Below are 18,618 nucleotides of genomic sequence, written 5' to 3' on the forward strand. Positions count from 1 at the left end.
GGGGGGGTGCGGCGGTGCGAAGCACCCCCCCCCAAAATGCCAATGACCCAAAAGTCCACTTTTTGACCCAAAAGTCCCATTTGCGAGCGTAGCGAGCGAAAAAAGTACAGGTTTTTTATGCCTTTTGGGTCCAAAAATGTCCAAATCCGCCCCCACCAGTTCAACAAAGTCTAAATTTTGAAAAAAGGTCCACTTTTTTCAAACCCCCCCCCCCAAATAAATCCTGGCTACGGGCCTGAATTGACCTGACAGTTAAGGGCGTCAACGGTAAGTCGTAATTTAATCAGGTTCGTAATTAATGAGAAAATGAGATTTTTCTGCGCCGATCACGTCAAATTTGTTGACTTGCTGCACTGTAAATCCAAGTGTTTAGGGTTTTTGTAACACTTTTTAAACACTGCAAGGTGTTTAAATTTTCATTTACACAGTAAAGGTATAGGGCACCTAAACACCTAAACACCAAAGTAAACACATAAACACAAAGAGTAAACATATGAGAGTATTTAGATTCTAAACATTCAACACGTTTACTTTCAAAATTGTTTAGAAATTAAACACACCAAATGTTTACAAAGTAAAACACATGTGCATTTACTTCAATAGAGTAGGGAGGGTCGGGCGGTACCCACTTTGCGTAAGCCAATGCGAAAGAACCTGGACGATTTTATCATCTTGGAGACTCTTTATTGTAAAATCAAGTCATAATAAAGTCACTAAATAGCGACTAACGATTACGATTTTAACTAAAAAATTTATCGTTTTGTTGATTTGGTACATCATTTTAGTAACGCGACCATTGCCGTTAGAAACGGAATAAGGCGCGGGTTACAAAATTGACAACATGGCAGAGAAGATTCTCCAGACTCTTCTGAACATTTTGATATACATATATGATTTGTCCATTTCAAACATCTGTCCAACGACAGAAAAAAATCATGGAGCGGGTCCCTATACTGTAAAAGACACCGACTAGAAGCCTGAGCGAAACAGCTGTCTCAACGCCTCGAAGGACTGCTACATGCTGTTGGTACCACCTCTTAAAGTGATGGAGATGGTGTCTCATCGTCAAAGTAATAACCCAAACCATGACGTGCTTTGTCCATTATACCAGCCAAAAGAATACTCTCATCATGTGACATAATCGGTGACTCCTTAGCCCCTGAAAAAAAAAAAGTGAACAGAACCATCATTTAAAGCCATATTATAACATTTGCTGAGAAGAACGCCCTCAATATTTTTCAAAATTCTGTTTTTTACACGATATACTATATTGCGAAAATCAAGACTATAGGTGCTGTAGTTTTGTCAAAATTCGCGATTTAAAATAAATTAAAATAATTAATAAAACGCAGGAACCGTCGTTTTATTATTACGATGGAAATTTTACTCGAACGCGAACACGATGTACATCACAGTACGTACACGGCGTGCAGGATGGTACACACACATCAAAGGCCCGTAGTACAACCGACGGAGTGACATGCACTGGCGACATCTGCGCTGATAGTAAATTTCAGTTTTCTTTGCTTTACCTCAGTTGTCCGGCTCAAAGGGGTCATATCTGATAGCAAAAGCCAACATTTTATGGACAAGAAATACTAATCTATTTTTATGGAAATGTTATAACATGGCTTTAATCATTGTGTGACAGCGTATTATTCAAGAATGTTGCAGAACTGTGTCACTGTGTTCCTTTAGAGCAGAGATGTAAAAGGGCTTACATCCACCTCTGGCCAAAATTAAGTTATTGGCATAACATTACACCTTTTGGGGATTGCTTGACCTTCATAGAAAACTCTATATACCATCTTCGTAAATTTTCCCTTTCTAAAATCTCTGGAATTTCTGGAATAATATAAAATTTTAGGAAAATAGTTTTGCTTTAATTGTTTTAATGTTTTATTGTAGCCTTGAATGATCTTTAATTGTTAAAACCAAAATGAATTGTTTTTGGTTACTATGCTGCTAACATTGCGCTATTCCATACAATCCCTGTGTACAGATGTAAGACATCACCTTAATCCATGACAGGGCGTGTGAATTTCAAATAGGGTTGACCTGAATGGGTGATTCCATTTGAAATCTACATCCCTGTGTGGGTGATCAACCCCATTAGTGGATACCTCCCAACTTCATCTTTACCTTCTTTAATGTACTTCCCTACAGCAGTAGCCATGTATTGCATCCCTGATTGATTCCTGAAGTTGAAATCCCACTTAATGTCTGGTAGCGGGAACTCATGTACCTCAACAATCTTTTCGGCTTCAGAGATCTCTATCCTGGTTGGAGACCAGAGCGGACAACATATCTGTCATGAAAAGAGATGAAAAAACAATATTTATGAAATCAAATTAAACAAGCAAACAAAACACCCTGGGAAAACACCTTATAGTTAGAGGTACTTAGTTAGAGATGCCTAAGTTGCTTTTTGCCTTGTAAAAGTACGTAATTTTTCGCCATTTTCTGCTATTCCTTTTCTCAGATCGGCACCAGATAAATCGACCTTCCTTTTACGCGCTATTAACCATTAAAGGATCGTAAGGAATTTGATTGACAGTGACGTCTGACGCAAACTAGTCTTTTTATCTCTGTCTTCAATTATATTTCCAGTAATGGGAAACACCTTAATGGTTTATAGTTAGAGAGCATAAAGTCATGAGACCCAGTCGTGTTTCTATCGCCTGCTATAACATGACACTGGAGATGGCATTATTTTAAGTGAAACAACATGGCGGCTCGCAACACGCTCGCGCAACGCAAACGATACACGCACCCGCCGCTTGCATATTTACAAGTGGAAATGTGAAATGTGACGGTATTTAAAAAGCAAAACTTTCATCACATTTACGTTTACGACATCAAACACTCAACACGTACAGTGCGATAGCCACGCCCACTACTCGAGCGTTAGGAAGGAGTAGAGCGATTGCACATACCGGCTTGCGAGCAAAGGACTCCAACGCTGAACTCAATATCGACTGACGTTACTGCCATTACATTTCTATGATACATCTCTAATCTCAAATTGATCAACACTACACAGCGACATCACCAGGTAAATAATCATATTGTACAGGCAGGAAACTAAATCAATACACGTGTATCTGATATCACGCCGCTATATACCACAATTTACAAAATAGAGTTGACATTTCTATTCGCTCGTAATCAATGATAACTACCATAGTTTTAGTAACGACCAATCAGAATAAAAAGCCTATATTATTGAGGGGACAATTAATATGCAGTGTCTTAGAATTCCTGTACGATTAAACCACATGGTGGCCATGAGTAATTTGAAGTAACCGCTCGTGCTTGTCCTTTCTAGGTGGGCTAGGGGAATTGGGCAGCCGAGTTGTGCACTGGGCGTAGAGTGGTGTATCTGCTATTTGATTTTTCAGACGTTAGAACCTTGAATACCGGGATAGAAAATGATGGATATCTCCCGTTATTTTTGCTTTCTATAAAAAACAATTGTAAGGCTTTCACATGAATATATGTGTTGAAAGAACATGATAATCTTAACCGTGCGTATTGAGAACCAACCGTGCATTTTGAAATCAAAAATTGACATAAATTCGAATTTTATATGTGCAGAACAAAAAATGACTGCTGCCCTCATTCGTCAACTCTAGGATTACGGAGCATAACACAGTACATGCGCAGGGTAGACGACTGGCAGATGAGTGGGGAAGAAAATTACCAGGCACACAGAAGAACAAACTCGCCATGTATGGCTGTTGAAGAACTAGGGGATTCGCCCTACCATCATGGGGATTGCTGCCATGAAGATATCGGGGTGATGACACTGTGCACAATTTATATTAAAGTGTGCGTTACATCAAATGTAAATGTTACTGTACAGCCACAGTTTTCCAGCTTATATGTCATGTTTACATACACATACAACCAACCATCTCTCAACAAAGACGGGGCCGGTTCAAACTCTCAGGAGTGTGCGAGTCTGCTATCAGGTCAAAGGTCAAAAAGATCCTTGTGTTTGGATCAAAAGTTTAAATCAAAATCATGATTTACACCAACACATATGAACTTTCATGAACGAAAGAGTAAGTGTTATTAAAATAACTCTTTATCGTCCCCATTTTATCCTTGACTTGTGTGTGGGGGTCTGCTCAACCCCCGGCGGGGTAGGGGCGTGTGGGTGTGTGTCATAATTACCTTAATCTTTTTCCTTTCTCCCATGATGTAGGCTTCATTTGGGAAATCGCACATGATAGATGAATTGAGCACAGCCATTGTATTATTTGGATATTTTAATACGATACTAGATATCCCATCAACACCTTGAAAAGAACAAAAAAAAATAACATGAAGTGAGTGCATGAAATAAATAAATGTTAAGCTCTCAGAAGTGATTTCAGATTCCAATTCACCATTTTTATAGCCTCCTGCTATAACATTACCACTTGAACCTGAGACTACAGCTTTCGCCGTCGTGACTGAATTTGCATAATGTTGTCTGCATTGCAATAGTTCACTGCATTGACACAAATTGAGTAAAAGTTTCACTTGCTGCAAAATTCAGCAATAATATAAGTCCACACCAACTAGTCTGCACAGCAATTGCAATGGGGTATTCCAGTTGAAATCCATATTACACACTTTATAGTAAACATAACCTTAATCTCCCAGATTTCAAACGGAGTCACCTGGTATGCTTTCAGGTAGGCCTACGTAAGCCCATTTGAACTAAATTCACGATCCCTGCGCTATATTTTGAAAGACTCGAAAGCCTTTCAATTCTCCCCTTGTAAGTAAATATCCTATTTTTAAATGTTGGTACAGGTTTCAATGTGAGGTACAAAATATGAACAAATCTGACCACCCCCTCGCTTTAAGCCTAGAACTACGAAGGATGGTTATACCACATCCGAAAATCAATTTTGCCTATACTTTTGTACATAGCCATAATTTTCAAAATTTGCATGGGCGCCCTCACATTATGACGTCATAGCGACATTATGTGGGGAATGTTTGTACTTATTTGGTTATCACTGGACAGAGGAGACCCATAGCTATACATCGGTAACAAATACAGCAGTATACGTTTATAATTGAAAATTAGGGGGTGCAACCCCCCTTTGTAGTCCGTGAACATTACAAAATATGGGTCAGTAGTTTTAGGGTTCAGCCAGTTTATTTGATTGTCCATCCAGGGATTTATCTCTCAATAATATGATCTTTGCTTACCTGTAGTAAAGATATCTTATACTTCCCATAATGCATTTCTCCCATTTCAATTTTCTGTACTGATTTGATATCTAAAGCAACATGGGTCGATAGCACGGTTGACGAAATGTACCCCAATGAACAGATCACATCCAGATCTTACAAAATATGATTATCTCTTGACTATCGACCAATAGTTAGCCAGTCTATTCTCAAAATGAAAACAAGGAAGCCTGTACATGATGCGTCATGTTACAAAGGATTGTGGGAAGGGTAAGATATCTGACTTACCCGTATCTAAAAGATATCCATTGGCAGACACAGATGTCGGTTGTTGTCCATAAACCATGCTTGCTAGTTGTATATTATAGATGCCAACATCAAGTATGGCTCCACCACCAGTAGCTGAAATGTGTAAGAATGTGTCACATTAATGTCATACAAATGTAAACCACTCAAAAATTATATTTTAGAAAATAATATAAGTGTAACGAATTCTTCAGATTTGTATATATACAAGATGTACACATTATTAGCCTGTGATAATGATGTATGAGCGTCAATCCGTCAAAAAATGTAGGGGACATTAGGCCTGAATTGTCCAAAAGAACAAACAATGGGGTATTGCGCCTGAAGGTGTGGGAGTGACATGACCCCATGTCCCCAGGGGTCCATTTCACTAAACTTTACGAAGCTTCGTAAGTCTGAAAATCATTCGTAACTTACGACGAGTCGTAAGTTCCATTTCACTAAACATACTTACGAATGGTACCCTTCGTAAGTAATAGGGATTTACTACAGGGACCCTTCGTAAAGTTACGTCTAGTATTGGGGGTTTCGTAACTTTACGAACGGTTACTTGAGATACGAAGGGTTAAAAGTTTAGTGAAATGGACCCCTGGATTGATGCCCATAATATGTGACGTGTCGTGTCAAAAGGAGACACTTTTGGGCATGATCGGAAATGGAGAGATAGCAAAATAATCTGCCCGGAGTGATTTTTTTTTCACAATTTGGGTTTGTTGTAAATTTGTGATAATAATGTTTGAAATATTGTCTGATAGTTTCAGACCGGAATATAATTGGCATCTTGTATTTTTAGACATTTTTCAATGTAATTCCTACTCTCAACATTGTCAATAATATTTTTAAAGGCCGATATCTCAATTTCCAATTTTGTAGTACTATAACGTACTAACTCAATATCTCCGCTTAGAAATGTTCGATTTCATTGGGGAAACGGCGTTGTGGAGCAATATCTAAGATATGTAAATTGGAATTTTGCGAAAAAATATTCCATACTAAATGTTAAGTCTGTAATTTGCACCTACCTTTTGTACGTACCCTCTCGACATCGATGTTATAGTCACCAAAGCTAGCCAGAACTAGCTTAACCTGACCCAGTTGACCACTTGCTATTATCTCCCGAATCTTCTGGTATGCCGGAAAGAAACGACTCCATACTGCCTTCGTGGGTAAGAAGCACATTGTCAGATTGTGTTGGTCCTTTTAAATTCCACACTCCCCTGTGGAAGATTTTAAAATATCTTCCATTTGGGGAGTATGAATGGAATTAGCACTGTAGTTACAACTCTGTTTGAAACTCACATAAAAGTGGAAATAAAATCTTTGTATGAGTGCTATAAAAGCATACCCTCACACCAATAAAGCCGGTCCCACTTCTACCATTACGTAGACTAGGTATTGTCGAAGCAACCAAAAAGTCGATATTCATATTAACATATTATTGAAACATCACACTTTGATGTTTTGCAAAAGTTCATTCTACAAATCATATAATTTGAAAACTTGCTTAATTTATTGTTGTTAATGAGTTATGTACCTTTAACAAAGTGATGTTGTTTCAGCCCTCTTTACAACGTAACTCAAGAACCACAGGACCTACAAAAGTATATCTGTGATATTTGAATCCTTCTGCACACTTGCTATGAAATGATCAATGCAATTTTTGCCAAAGCTCACTAACATTCGCAAGATGCTGTGAACTACCAAATCGGAACAGTTTAAAATAGTTGCTAACCTTAATTTGATCGCAAAACTGTTTTGTTTTTATTTCTTAGATATACTTAAAATACCACAAATTATACTAGAAGATAGAGATAAAAACAACAACTAGTTCGCGTCTGAAATTCTGACAACTAGACAGAAAATGTCGTACATCACAGGTCGGCAACCAATCACGGTGCGCCTTTGCCCTGACGTCAGGCGCGATTTAGTCTTTTTATCTCTGTCTTTCATTATATCAACCCTTACCTCCATGAAGAACACATTCTTTTTTCTTGCTTCGGCAATAACATGTTTAGCTTGTGTCTCTGTGAGACACAAGGGTTTTTCACATAGGACATGTTTACCATGCTGTAACATGAGTAGAGCAAGCTCATAATGGTAGTTGTGAAGCGATCCTATGTAGGCAATATCTGTGTAGAAAGTACAAAAACCGTAAATAAAGTATACAAATATTGAATATATATGTATTCCGTCTTAGATATCGCACCATATTGCATTTGCATACAGATCTATATGCCCGAGCATAAAAGAATTAAAAAGACGTGTATCTCTTTTACAAAAAACTAAAAAAGCGTTCTTTATAGTTGGTATTTTTCTGTTTGTACTGTTTGCCAGCAACCCGCACCCTACGAACTTGCTCCGCGCGTGTTGCACCATAACTTTTTCGGGTTTATCATTGATGCCACTCTCATCTTGTCTCATGCCCACGTGTTGTTGTCCTGTCTCTTGCCCATCAAAGGGTTGTTTGTTCTACCGGACGTCTCTCAGTAGCGTAGTCAGAGGGTGAGGACGGTGGGATGTAAGCAGGGGGCAGAGTGCCCCCCGACAAAAATGAAAGAAAAATGTGCCCTCTGACAAAAAAATGAAAGATAAAATCATGGGGGCCAAGGAAAAGGGGCAATGAGCCCCTGTTCTACCAATTCAAAATTTTTACGCGTTACGCGCGCACATTGTAAAGATAAAGCCCTTTCCATCCTGATAATGGGCGAAAATAGTGTAGATTACCGAATTTTGGAGTGCTACGCGCGCACATCGTCCCAATAAAGCCTTTTGGGAGAAAGCTCGAAAACAAACAGTCTCTATGTATTGTATGATGCAACTGTAATTTTTTCGTCTGTACCCCGAAATTTTATATTACCACCCCCCCCCCACACACACACACCAAAAAAGCTGGCGTCTCTTCTCTAGTTTTGCACCGGTGATCGCATTTGCCTGACAGCTACACTATTGTTTAGATATTTACGTATGCAATTGTTTCGTTGATTCTGGCATTTGTCATTATACCATGTATCATTAAAGTTGTGAAGTAAATGTTTCTTGAATTAAATCTTGAATTGAAAGGATAAATGTAATTTCAACCAACCAACATATGGATCCTCTGCTATCCGTTCATACCCTTGATACGCTTGTGGTATGCCATGGACATCGGCAAACGCCTTGGCTCTATCAATATCTCGAGCTGCTACGGCTACTATTTCGTGTGCTTCCGGAAGACTTCGTAGACATGCAGCGAAGTCACTACATATCTTGCTAGCACATACAAAACCCCATCGTAATGCCATGGCTTACAAGGTCTGATCTTCAATCTATGTGTAAATAATTATTACAAATCACGTTATAATATAAAGCCATATTAAACTCAAAGTTTGTCTACAGCGATCATGTTTGGTGAAAAGTTTAAAACAAAGATAAATCTAGAATTTTACGATTCTCGGCTTGAACGGATCTCGACGCAAACTAAGGGTGTATACGATCCTGTCATGCGCAGACAAAAAGTGACTATGAATAGGCAATGACGTTGTGAATAGTTAATTAGTAATACTGCCGCCCTCATTCGCCAACTTTCTGGGTTCACAACTGAGAAGTGAAGGTAAAACTTTTTTTTTAAATCTCGTCTCTTTGATTTTGATTTTCGTTGTTTGTCTAACGTTTGTAAAGATTCGACTTTTCGACTCAAATGGCTGTTGTTGGTTTTTTTGGTTGACCTTTGATCACATTTCCTCATTAATATTCATTATTTCATGAATATGCTAACTAACCACGCCTATCTCATTAATATGCAAACTGAAAATGACCTCGTGACCTTTGACTTCATGGCCCTTGACCCAGATGTGACTTCAGTTGACCTTTGATCTCGTGACCCATGACCCAGAAGTAAACGTCCTGGAAGGCCATATTATTACTTACGTCAAAAACACATTTCAAACACTCATCGCATTTATACATGCATACTGAATTATACGACTCAGTGCACACAAAAATACTGTGTGGGCGTACTTCAGTTTTACTATGGCAAATTCACATGACACTCTTCCTTTCCTCCTAATCATTACTGGTTCTCATTAGTTTTCGCGATATTTTAGTGATTCATGTATCCACTTTTGTTTGTTTGTTTTATATATTTCTTCTTTAACCTGGAACACTCAATCAGTTGAAACACAATTAATCACCTGTTCTTCCTTGAGGCCCAGGGACTTTCTGATTATGCAATATCTTTTGACAATTACAAATCATCGGCTTTCAATGAAAACATAGTACTTTGTTATGGTCATTTCCACAATTTAAAAATTGTTTCTACTTTGAGATAATACCCCAAGGCTTTTTGGTGCCAATCAAAGAAAGTAATTCCATTAAGTACCGTAAAATGGGGTAACTTTGGGTACTTTTCAGAGTTTTTAAACCACTGCTTCCAAACAAAACCAATAATCTTTCTAATTATCTCTTTTTTTTATGACATTAGGGTTCCCTTCTACACCTTCATGATGCAGTCATGTCTACAATAGAATTCACCGCGACCTTTGCATGACTTAAACCCCATTAAAAGCTATTAAACCAAGATAACACTCATTGAAAACAACAGATCTTCTCTGGTTGTGCACATGTGTCTGTTTTATATGTGCGGTATCGCAATGAGCTGGTATTATTATAGCTTCAGTTGGGTAACCGATTATAAAGGAAACGCAAGGAAACAATGGTATGTGGACCTTTGTTCACGAAATGAGACAATGGTCTGCGTTTTGTTAACCAGCATTCTTGAAAATGAGCAACATAATGATTGTTGACTTAACACGGTTTGGAAATAATTTCTTCATATTTGTTGGTGTTATCTGTCGTTTACATATCATTCCTAAAACACCAAAGTACGAATATTGCCAAACATCTAAATTACCTAAAAATTTAGGACATGTTACAAAACTATATTTTCTAGAATTTTAGAAGAGTACTTTTAATATTGGCAGGTTATTTTTCACACAGCGACGTTAACTAGGCAATGTACTATTACCTATAACATACACTAAAACACCAAAGTACGCATATTTGCAAACATCTAAATTAGCTAAAAATTTAGGACATGTTACAAAACTATATTTTCTAGAATTTTAGAAGAGTACTTTTAATATTGGCCGGTTATTTTTCACACAGCGACGTTAACTAGGCAAATCCCCATACTTCTAATGTACGCTATTTGTAGAGGTCACGCGTCAATGGTAAGAGCACTGTGTATTGTGTATAGGAAAACGGACAGTAACTGCAGTATGTGAAGTTGAAAAAGATTTTTTAATAATTTTGTAAGGGTGCCCTAGGGGTTAAAAATAGCCTGACCAAAGTTACCCCGCATTCGGGGCAACTTTGGTCAGAGTATTACATTCCATGAAGAACAAAAATCAAAAAAATTGATCTTCGCTGCAAATGAGCAAGTTGTTTGATTTTTGTGACATTTGACACCTTGCAAAATTAATCAAGCACATATTCTTGCTCACAAATTTCGATTTTTATTTTCTGGAAAAAAATGTTTAAAAACTAATACTCATTTTTGGTCAAAATCACGATTTTTTTTTCGTGAATTTCGAGGAAATTGGACATAGGCGACTATTGTTTCTTCCAAATATATTTCTTAACAAATTGACACCAAATATGACTAAAACCAATATTGCTGTACGAAAATATGACCATTAAAAAAATATATATTTGACCGACCAAAGTTACCCCGCTGACCGAAGTTACCCCAGGTAGTTCGGTAAGTCTGTGGTGTCAATTACATCATGTTTGAAATATTTATGAATATGAACATGAAGCCTCATCATTTGGTTGATTTCAACCAATTTTCAATGCATCTATAACGCACTCGTTGGGCGTAAGACCGTCTTCTTTAAATACGTAGCAGCTATAGCTCTGTACAGTAGTGGTTGACCTTGGGCGGAAAGGCTGCATAGTGAGCAACACTGTGTTGAGTATGAATTACACCTAAGAACTCCACGCTAACAAGTGTTTATGATAAAATAAAATAACGCTACTTTATTACTGTACAGGCTGAGGCTAGGGAATAGTGGTTACCTTTCCGGAAAGTGCCGAGTGGTACATGTAGTGTTTCAAACAAATATTTTGTGTGTGTAAAAACAGCAACATCCGATGCATAAAGGAATATAATATTAGCTATGCATCAACGACTTGTGATACCTAATTGCATCATAATTGTTCCATACGGTCCACAACTTATAAGTCCTCCCCCCCTAATACTTTTTATAATAAGTCAAAAAATATTTTACAAAATGTAAAAATGTAAAAAGATATGTATAGCCCTATTTGTTTTACACATGTGAACCAATTTATAGCGTCACACGTCATTGCGTTCAGTCATAATGGTTAATTGTGTTAAGGGATCTAAAATGAGCGTTTATGGCGTTTCGACAGAATTTTTTGTGGGACATGAGAGCACCTCAGACCTATCGAATTGCATTCGGAATACGAAGCATGTCTTTCTGATATCAAATAATTTTCATTTTTGAAAATCACAATATAATACAAATTTTATGACAAATTATAAAAATTTGATATTTTTCAAATTTTTGATATATAACAGTCCTCGAAGTAAATTATATAAATCTAATGATATATTCTTAAAGAGTATGTAGCAGGGAGGAAAAGCTGACGAGCACTTGAAATTTTTGACCTTTCATATTGAAGATATGGATTTATTATGGTGTTTTGGGTTTTGAAAAAAATACATATCTTCAATACGAAAGGTCAAAATTTTCAATTGATCGTCGGCTTTTCATCCCACCTACATACACTTTAAGTATAAATCATCAGATTTATAAAGTTTACTTCAAGTACTGTTAAATATCAAAAATATCAATTTTAATGATTTGCCATAAAATGTGTATTAAATTGCGAATTTCAAAAATCAAAATTATTTGATATCAGAATGACATTCTTCGTATTCAGAATGCAATTCGATATGTCTGATGTGCTCTAATGTCCCAAAATAAATACATATATCATTAGATTTATATAATTTACTTCGAGGACTGTTATATATCAAAAATTTGAAAAATATCAAATTTTTATAATTTGTCATAAAATTAATATTATATTGTGATTTTCAAAAAATGAAAATTATTTGATATCAGAAAGACATGCTTCGTATTCCGAATGCAATTCGATAGGTCTGAGGTGCTCTCATGTCCCACAAAAAATTCTGTCGAAACGCCATAAACGCTCATTTTAGATCCCTTAAGTGAATGATACATCATTCAAATTGTCATTCGGTATTTTGAAATGAACAATTTGGCAAAAATCGAAGAAAACAGCAGTATTGACGAAGTTCAAGGCCCATTCAAATACATGTAGCTAATTTATATACTGTGTAAATTACAGATTCATGTAAAATGGCTTATTTCGTCTGAAATACACGGCTTTCAGTTGAACCACTTGCAGGCTATGTCAGCACATTTATGACAATGACAAAGGTGGCAAAATCTGAATTTTAATGATTTTTACGATTGTCAGGATAAGTTGTCATAATCCAAAAATCATAAATAACTCGCAAACGCAAAATCGGATTCAACTGATATTTTGGGAATTTAAGCATTTTTCAATATCTACTCAAACACACCATCAAAAGATGATGCAAAATATGCTTTTTATTACTAATTTTATAATTTATTTACTTACGTTTGCGGTGTCTGTCTTCAAAAATAAGCCATGCAAATTTGTACAGCTGTAGTGTTGTTAATGAAATCAAACGACGGTGCATATATATAGCTATATATTATTATTACACACGGTCAGTGACACACAGGCATAGCAGACTCCATTGTGTTTGTTCATTGATTTAGTGTATGATCACGACCAAAGACCTTGACGTACGTATTGACGGTCTTTGTTAGGACGAGTGAGGGACTAGTACTAGAGTCCAACGCCGCAGACTACTAGTACTGGTACTACACTGTTAGAAATGATTACATAGGTTGTGTAAAAATTTTACGTCATTTAAGGGATCTGGAATGAGCGTATTGAGCGTTTCGACAGTATTTTTTATGGAACATGAGAGCACCTCAGACGTATCGAATTACATTTTGAATACGAAGCATGTCTTTCTGATATCAAATAATTTTCATTTTTGAAAATCACGATATAATACAAATTTTATGACAAATTATAAAAATTTGATATTTTTCAAATTTTGATATATAACAGTCCTCGAAGTAAATAATAAAATCTAATGATATATTCTTAAAGTGTATGTAGCTGGGAGGAAAAGCCGACGATCATTTGAAAATTTTGACCTTTCATATTGAAGATATGGATTTTTTTCCCAAAAAGACCAAATTTTTTTGGTGTTTTGGGAAAAATTTTCAATTGATCGTCGGCTTTTCATCCCACCTACATACACGTTAAGTATAAATCATCAGATTTATAAAGTTTACTTCGAGTAGGCCTACTGTTAAAGATAATTACCTTGAAAAATGTCTCAAAAAATACAAGATACCAGTTATATTCCAGTCTGAAATGATCAGACAATATTTTTAACATTAATAACTTCACAAATTCGCGACAAACCCAAATTGTGAAAAAATCAATCCACCGGCAGATTTTTGGCTATTTCTCCATTTACGATCCTGCCCAAAAGTGTCTCCTTTTGACATGACACGTCACATATACTGAACCGCTTGTCTTGAGTCTCTGAAATTTCAGTGTAGTAATTGGATTCCTTGCCCCAATAATATACATAACTTTTGTTACCAGTGTGTTATTATTTTTTGAAAAAAAAAAAAAAAATTTACCACAGGGGTGTAGTACCCCCAGAAAACGTTTACATGTCGGGTTATATAAAGGACATAAGGGTATAAAACGTTTTCATAACATTCAAAAACATTTGTTGATAACTACTGCAAATATTCTAACATAATATTGTTAAGTGTTAAGGCGACGAAAAAAAGAAACCCTGTTCTACGGGCGGACGGACCTTTCAAGTAGGGTCGGTCGGTCGGCCATTTTTTCTTTTTTTTTTCTTTTTGAAATGATCCAACACATCACTAAAATCTGAAAATAATTTGCAATTTGAGAAAATACAACAACAAAAATATTCCTAAAATTTCCGAAATTTGGGTCGGCATTCATTTGTACAGGAAATTTTTTTTCCCAGTTTGTTCAAAATCTGGGTCGGTCGGGCCCGTAGAACAGGGTTTTCTTTTTTCGTCGCCTAAGGGATCTGGAATGAGCGTTTTGAGCGTTTCGACAGTATTTTTGTGGGACATGTGAGCACATCAGACATATCGAATTGCATTCTGAATACGAAGAATGTCTTTCTGATATCAAATAATTTTCATCTTTTGAAATTCACGACATAATACAAATTTTATGACAAATTATTAAAATTTGATATTTTTCACATTTTTGATATATAACAGTCCTCGAAGTAAGTTTTATAAATCTAATGATATATTCTTAAAGTGTATGTAGCTCGGAGGAAAAGCCGACGATCAATTGAAAATTTTGATCTTTCATTTTGACGATATGGATTTGTTTCCCAAAAAGACCTAATATTTTTCGGTGTTTTGGGAAAAAAATCCATATCTTGAATACGAAAGGTCAAAATTTTAAATTGATCGTCGGCTTTTCATCCCACCTACATATACTTTAAGTACATATTATCAGATTTATAAAGTTTACTTCGAGTACTGTTAAATATCAAAAATATCATTTTTAATCATTTGCCATAAAATGTGTATTACATTGCGAATTTCAAAATTATTTGATATCAGAAGGACATTCTTCGTGTTCAGAATGCAATTCGATATGACTGATGTGCTCTAATGTCCCACAAGAAATACTGTCCAAAGGTTTATACCCCACCCCTTAAGGGAGGGGTAATGGGCAGGAACCTGGTTTGGATTCCAGAGGGAGTGTGCCTGCAAGAGACACAGCCATCAGAAAAGGAATAGCGCAGATCGCGCGCCAAAGTTAGCAGTTCAGAAATTGATATTTTTCCAGCCTTGAAAAAAATTAGGCAGAGCGGGGAATCGAAATCCAGGTCATTCAGCATCCTAGCAGGATACATGCTTGACCGACGTGGGTAGGTAACAATTCCAGCATCAATTCCAGAAATTGATTTCTTCAGAAGGTAATCTACCAGAATAATGAACAGGAATGGTGCTAACACATCACCCTGAAGCACTCCAGTTGTTACTTGGAAAGGCTCTGAGATACTTCCAGCTACCATAACGGCACTATTGGAGTCCTTGTAGAGCACCTGGATGGCATTTACCACATCCTTTGGTATTCCATAATGCCGCAGCACTGAAAACATGACGGACCTGTTGATGGAGTCGAAGGCTTTTTTGAAGTCCACAAAAGTGACTGTCAAGGGAAGTTGGTACTCCTTGAAGCCTTCCATGATCCTCCTCAAAATGTGTATTTGCTGAGCACAGCTGCGACCTGATCTAAAGCCAGCCTGGTTGCTTCTCAGTAAAGGATCAATGTGGGGTCGGACCCTGTTCAAAAGGATCTTGTTGTACACTTTTGCGGCAATGGACATAAGTGAAATACCACGGCAGTTTGTCATGAGAGAGAGGTCGCCTTTCTTTGGTAGAGGAATGACGACATTTGTGACCCATTGACGTGGCGGTGTCAGCGTTGAGAATACTTCCACGCAGAATTTGAGAATCATATCGATCATACTATTCCCTCCTCCCTGAAGTGCTTCAGCAGTTATAGCACACTGCCTTGTTGGTCCTCATGGCTGCTATTGCTTTGACTACTTCTTCACGAGTTGGGGGCTCAGTGATGATAGGAAGATCTTCAACAGCTGGAGCAGGAAGTTCTGAAGCTGCTGTGCCACTGTCGTTGTTAAGGGGTGAGCTAAAATATTCCTTCCATTCCTCAAGCAGTTCATGATCACTGGTTGGGGCTGTGCCATCCCTCTTTTTGACTTTCACCCCTTTCCTTGAGTTCTTCCCAGAAAGCGAGTGTATGATTTTCCAGGTGGTGGTGTAATTCCCCATCTCGTCGGCCAGCTTCAGGTCTTCCATCTGCTTATTGAGGGTAGCAAGCTCGTCAGCTTTATAAGAGTTGTTAAGGCTGGTGTTCAAGTTCCTCCATCTTTCTCTAGCTTGACGAGACTTTGAAATGGAGTACCGCTTTTTGGCTTCATCCCTTTCAAGTTTAAGTCTGATGGTTGAATCTGATACCCAACTTGGCAGTCCGCATGGCTCTTGCTTTCAAATAACTTTCTCAGCAACTTCACGAACCGCTGTTTCAAAGGTCTCATACCTATCAGAGATGGGTGTGGCATCATCCATGCTCAAGATTTGCTTGTAGTTTTCGTAATCATTTAATATCCGCGCCTAATCAATAATGGGTATTTCACTACATAGTCAAACTGGTGTGTGTCCTGACGGATTATCAATTGACAGCTGCTAATCAGTAAGTCTGTTATCTGTATGCTTTATAACCATGATAACAGATTAAGAGTCTGTAACAAGGTCGGTCATTGGCGGCTTGCTAATCGGTTCTGGCAATTACAAATAGCAGCACCAATCACAGCACATGTTTGATAATGGGCAACCAACGTATCCATAATAGTATAGTTTAGGCGCTGACGCAAGCTTTCATGCGGGAAATATGAACACATTCTCGCTAGTCGTACCCTTTTTCGAGATATTGATACGGCGCTAAAGGCTACGGCTTTTCCAGACACAGCGAAGAACCCTATAAACAGAGGTAAGTTATCATCTTGTTACAAGGAATTCAAAGTAATTTTATCATCAATAGATCCACATAGAGGAATACGACATCTATCGTGAGCCAATCTGCATTCTGTTGCCTGCAAAAGCCGACGATCAAAGTAAAATTATAAAAGGAGCAAGACCAGATATCAACGTTAAATCACGGTAAGCCTAAAATCGCATCGAAAACGTCCGGGGGGGCACTTCAATTTGAAATGGTTATAGGTGTAGGGCTGGCACTTTCGCACTAAGGGGCATTCGGTGAGAGCAAAATATAAAAAATATGGGGTCATTGGGTGAGAGCATAATCGTTGGCCGTCGGTGAGAGCAAAATGTCCACAATATGGGGTCATTGGGTGAGAACATGACCTTTTTTAAATGAATATTCTGGGTGAGAGCCGAAACAGCGCCACAGAAACCTCGAAAATAGAATTTCTAGTTCTAAATGGCTTCAAATTTCTTTGTGTTTTCAAACTAAGTGACAAAATCAGTGATAGATGAAAGTTGCTGTTAAAATTGAACTTGTAAGGGTCTTTGGGTGACATATCAAATGAAAAAATAAGGGGTCTTCGGGTGACAGAACACGTGTTCGTAAAAAAATATGGGGTCTTTGGGTGACAGCGACACTGAAAAGGGGGTCTTAACAGCCCTACATACGCGTCACCTCCAAAGTTGGAGTGCCCCCCGGGCGAAAACGCCAAAATGCAGTCACAAAATTTATAATATTACTAAATCACCACAGCGAATTGTAACGTAGGTATGCAGAAAAGAGTTGTAATAGCATTATCAAAGTATGTGCAAAAAGATCACAAAAATATGAAATTTTGGAAAAACGCCGCAAAATTTAAAACAAACACGAACCTTCCAAAATAAATATATATTAGCACTCGGCGGCCCAGTCACTACCTGTCGCTGTGATTCGGGGTAACTCGTTGCTTCCCTTCTCCAGATACCTGTACTTCAAGGTCGCTCATACCCCATGCCTTAATAAAATATTTAGCAAACAATTTGGCAAAAAAATATTTTACAATAACATTTTTAAAACATTTTAAAAATATTGTTGTAGTGTGTTTTCATACAAAACATTTTAAAACGTTTCCGTGACCTTTATGTAACCCGACATTTAATGTTATTAAAACGTTTTTATCTAACCCAAACCCAAAACATAACATGTTTAAAACGTTTTAAATACATTTTTGTGTTTGCTGGGTATCTAATGCGGCCCATACATTCTAAATTTGATTGATCAATATTGGGAACCATAGATGCAGGATTGGATACGAAGTAATATTTCTCTTCAATATTATTGACGACATCTAATCTATATTAATTTTATTGACAGTTGGACAATAGAATCACTATCGATTTTGGGGGTACAGTGCACAATGGC

General features: G+C 37.3%; 1 protein-coding gene across 1 annotated transcript; it reads right to left on the reverse strand.

The window, feature by feature from the left end:
* Positions 1 to 65: 65 nt before the first annotated feature.
* LOC140138918 (trans-1,2-dihydrobenzene-1,2-diol dehydrogenase-like) lies at positions 66 to 13,373 on the reverse strand. The gene is made up of 8 exons (XM_072160701.1): positions 13,174 to 13,373; positions 8,582 to 8,804; positions 7,465 to 7,628; positions 6,522 to 6,657; positions 5,482 to 5,595; positions 4,180 to 4,304; positions 2,143 to 2,308; positions 66 to 1,159 (listed from the first exon to the last, which is right to left on the reverse strand). Exons 2-8 carry the CDS (start codon positions 8,778 to 8,780, stop codon positions 1,038 to 1,040), a joined length of 1,026 nt encoding a protein of 341 aa, XP_072016802.1. The 5' UTR covers positions 8,781 to 8,804; positions 13,174 to 13,373; the 3' UTR covers positions 66 to 1,037.
* Positions 13,374 to 18,618: the final 5,245 nt, after the last annotated feature.

The sequence above is a fragment of the Amphiura filiformis genome, chromosome 18, assembly GCF_039555335.1.
Source record: "Amphiura filiformis chromosome 18, Afil_fr2py, whole genome shotgun sequence".
Taxonomy (NCBI): Eukaryota; Metazoa; Echinodermata; class Ophiuroidea; order Amphilepidida; family Amphiuridae; genus Amphiura; species Amphiura filiformis.

What these genes read in the sequence shown, in the direction of transcription:
- LOC140138918 (XM_072160701.1), bottom strand. Translation starts at nt 8,780, where the DNA reads ATGGCATTACGATGGGGTTTTGTATGTGCTAGCAAGATATGTAGTGAC. An exon ending in AGAATGTGTTCTTCATGGAG is followed by an intron (nt 6,658 to 7,464) that starts GTAAGGGTTGAT and finishes TTACCCACGAAG; the next exon opens with GCAGTATGGAGTCGTTTCTT. An exon ending in TGGATATCTTTTAGATACGG is followed by an intron (nt 4,305 to 5,481) that starts GTAAGTCAGATA and finishes GTTCTTTTCAAG; the next exon opens with GTGTTGATGGGATATCTAGT.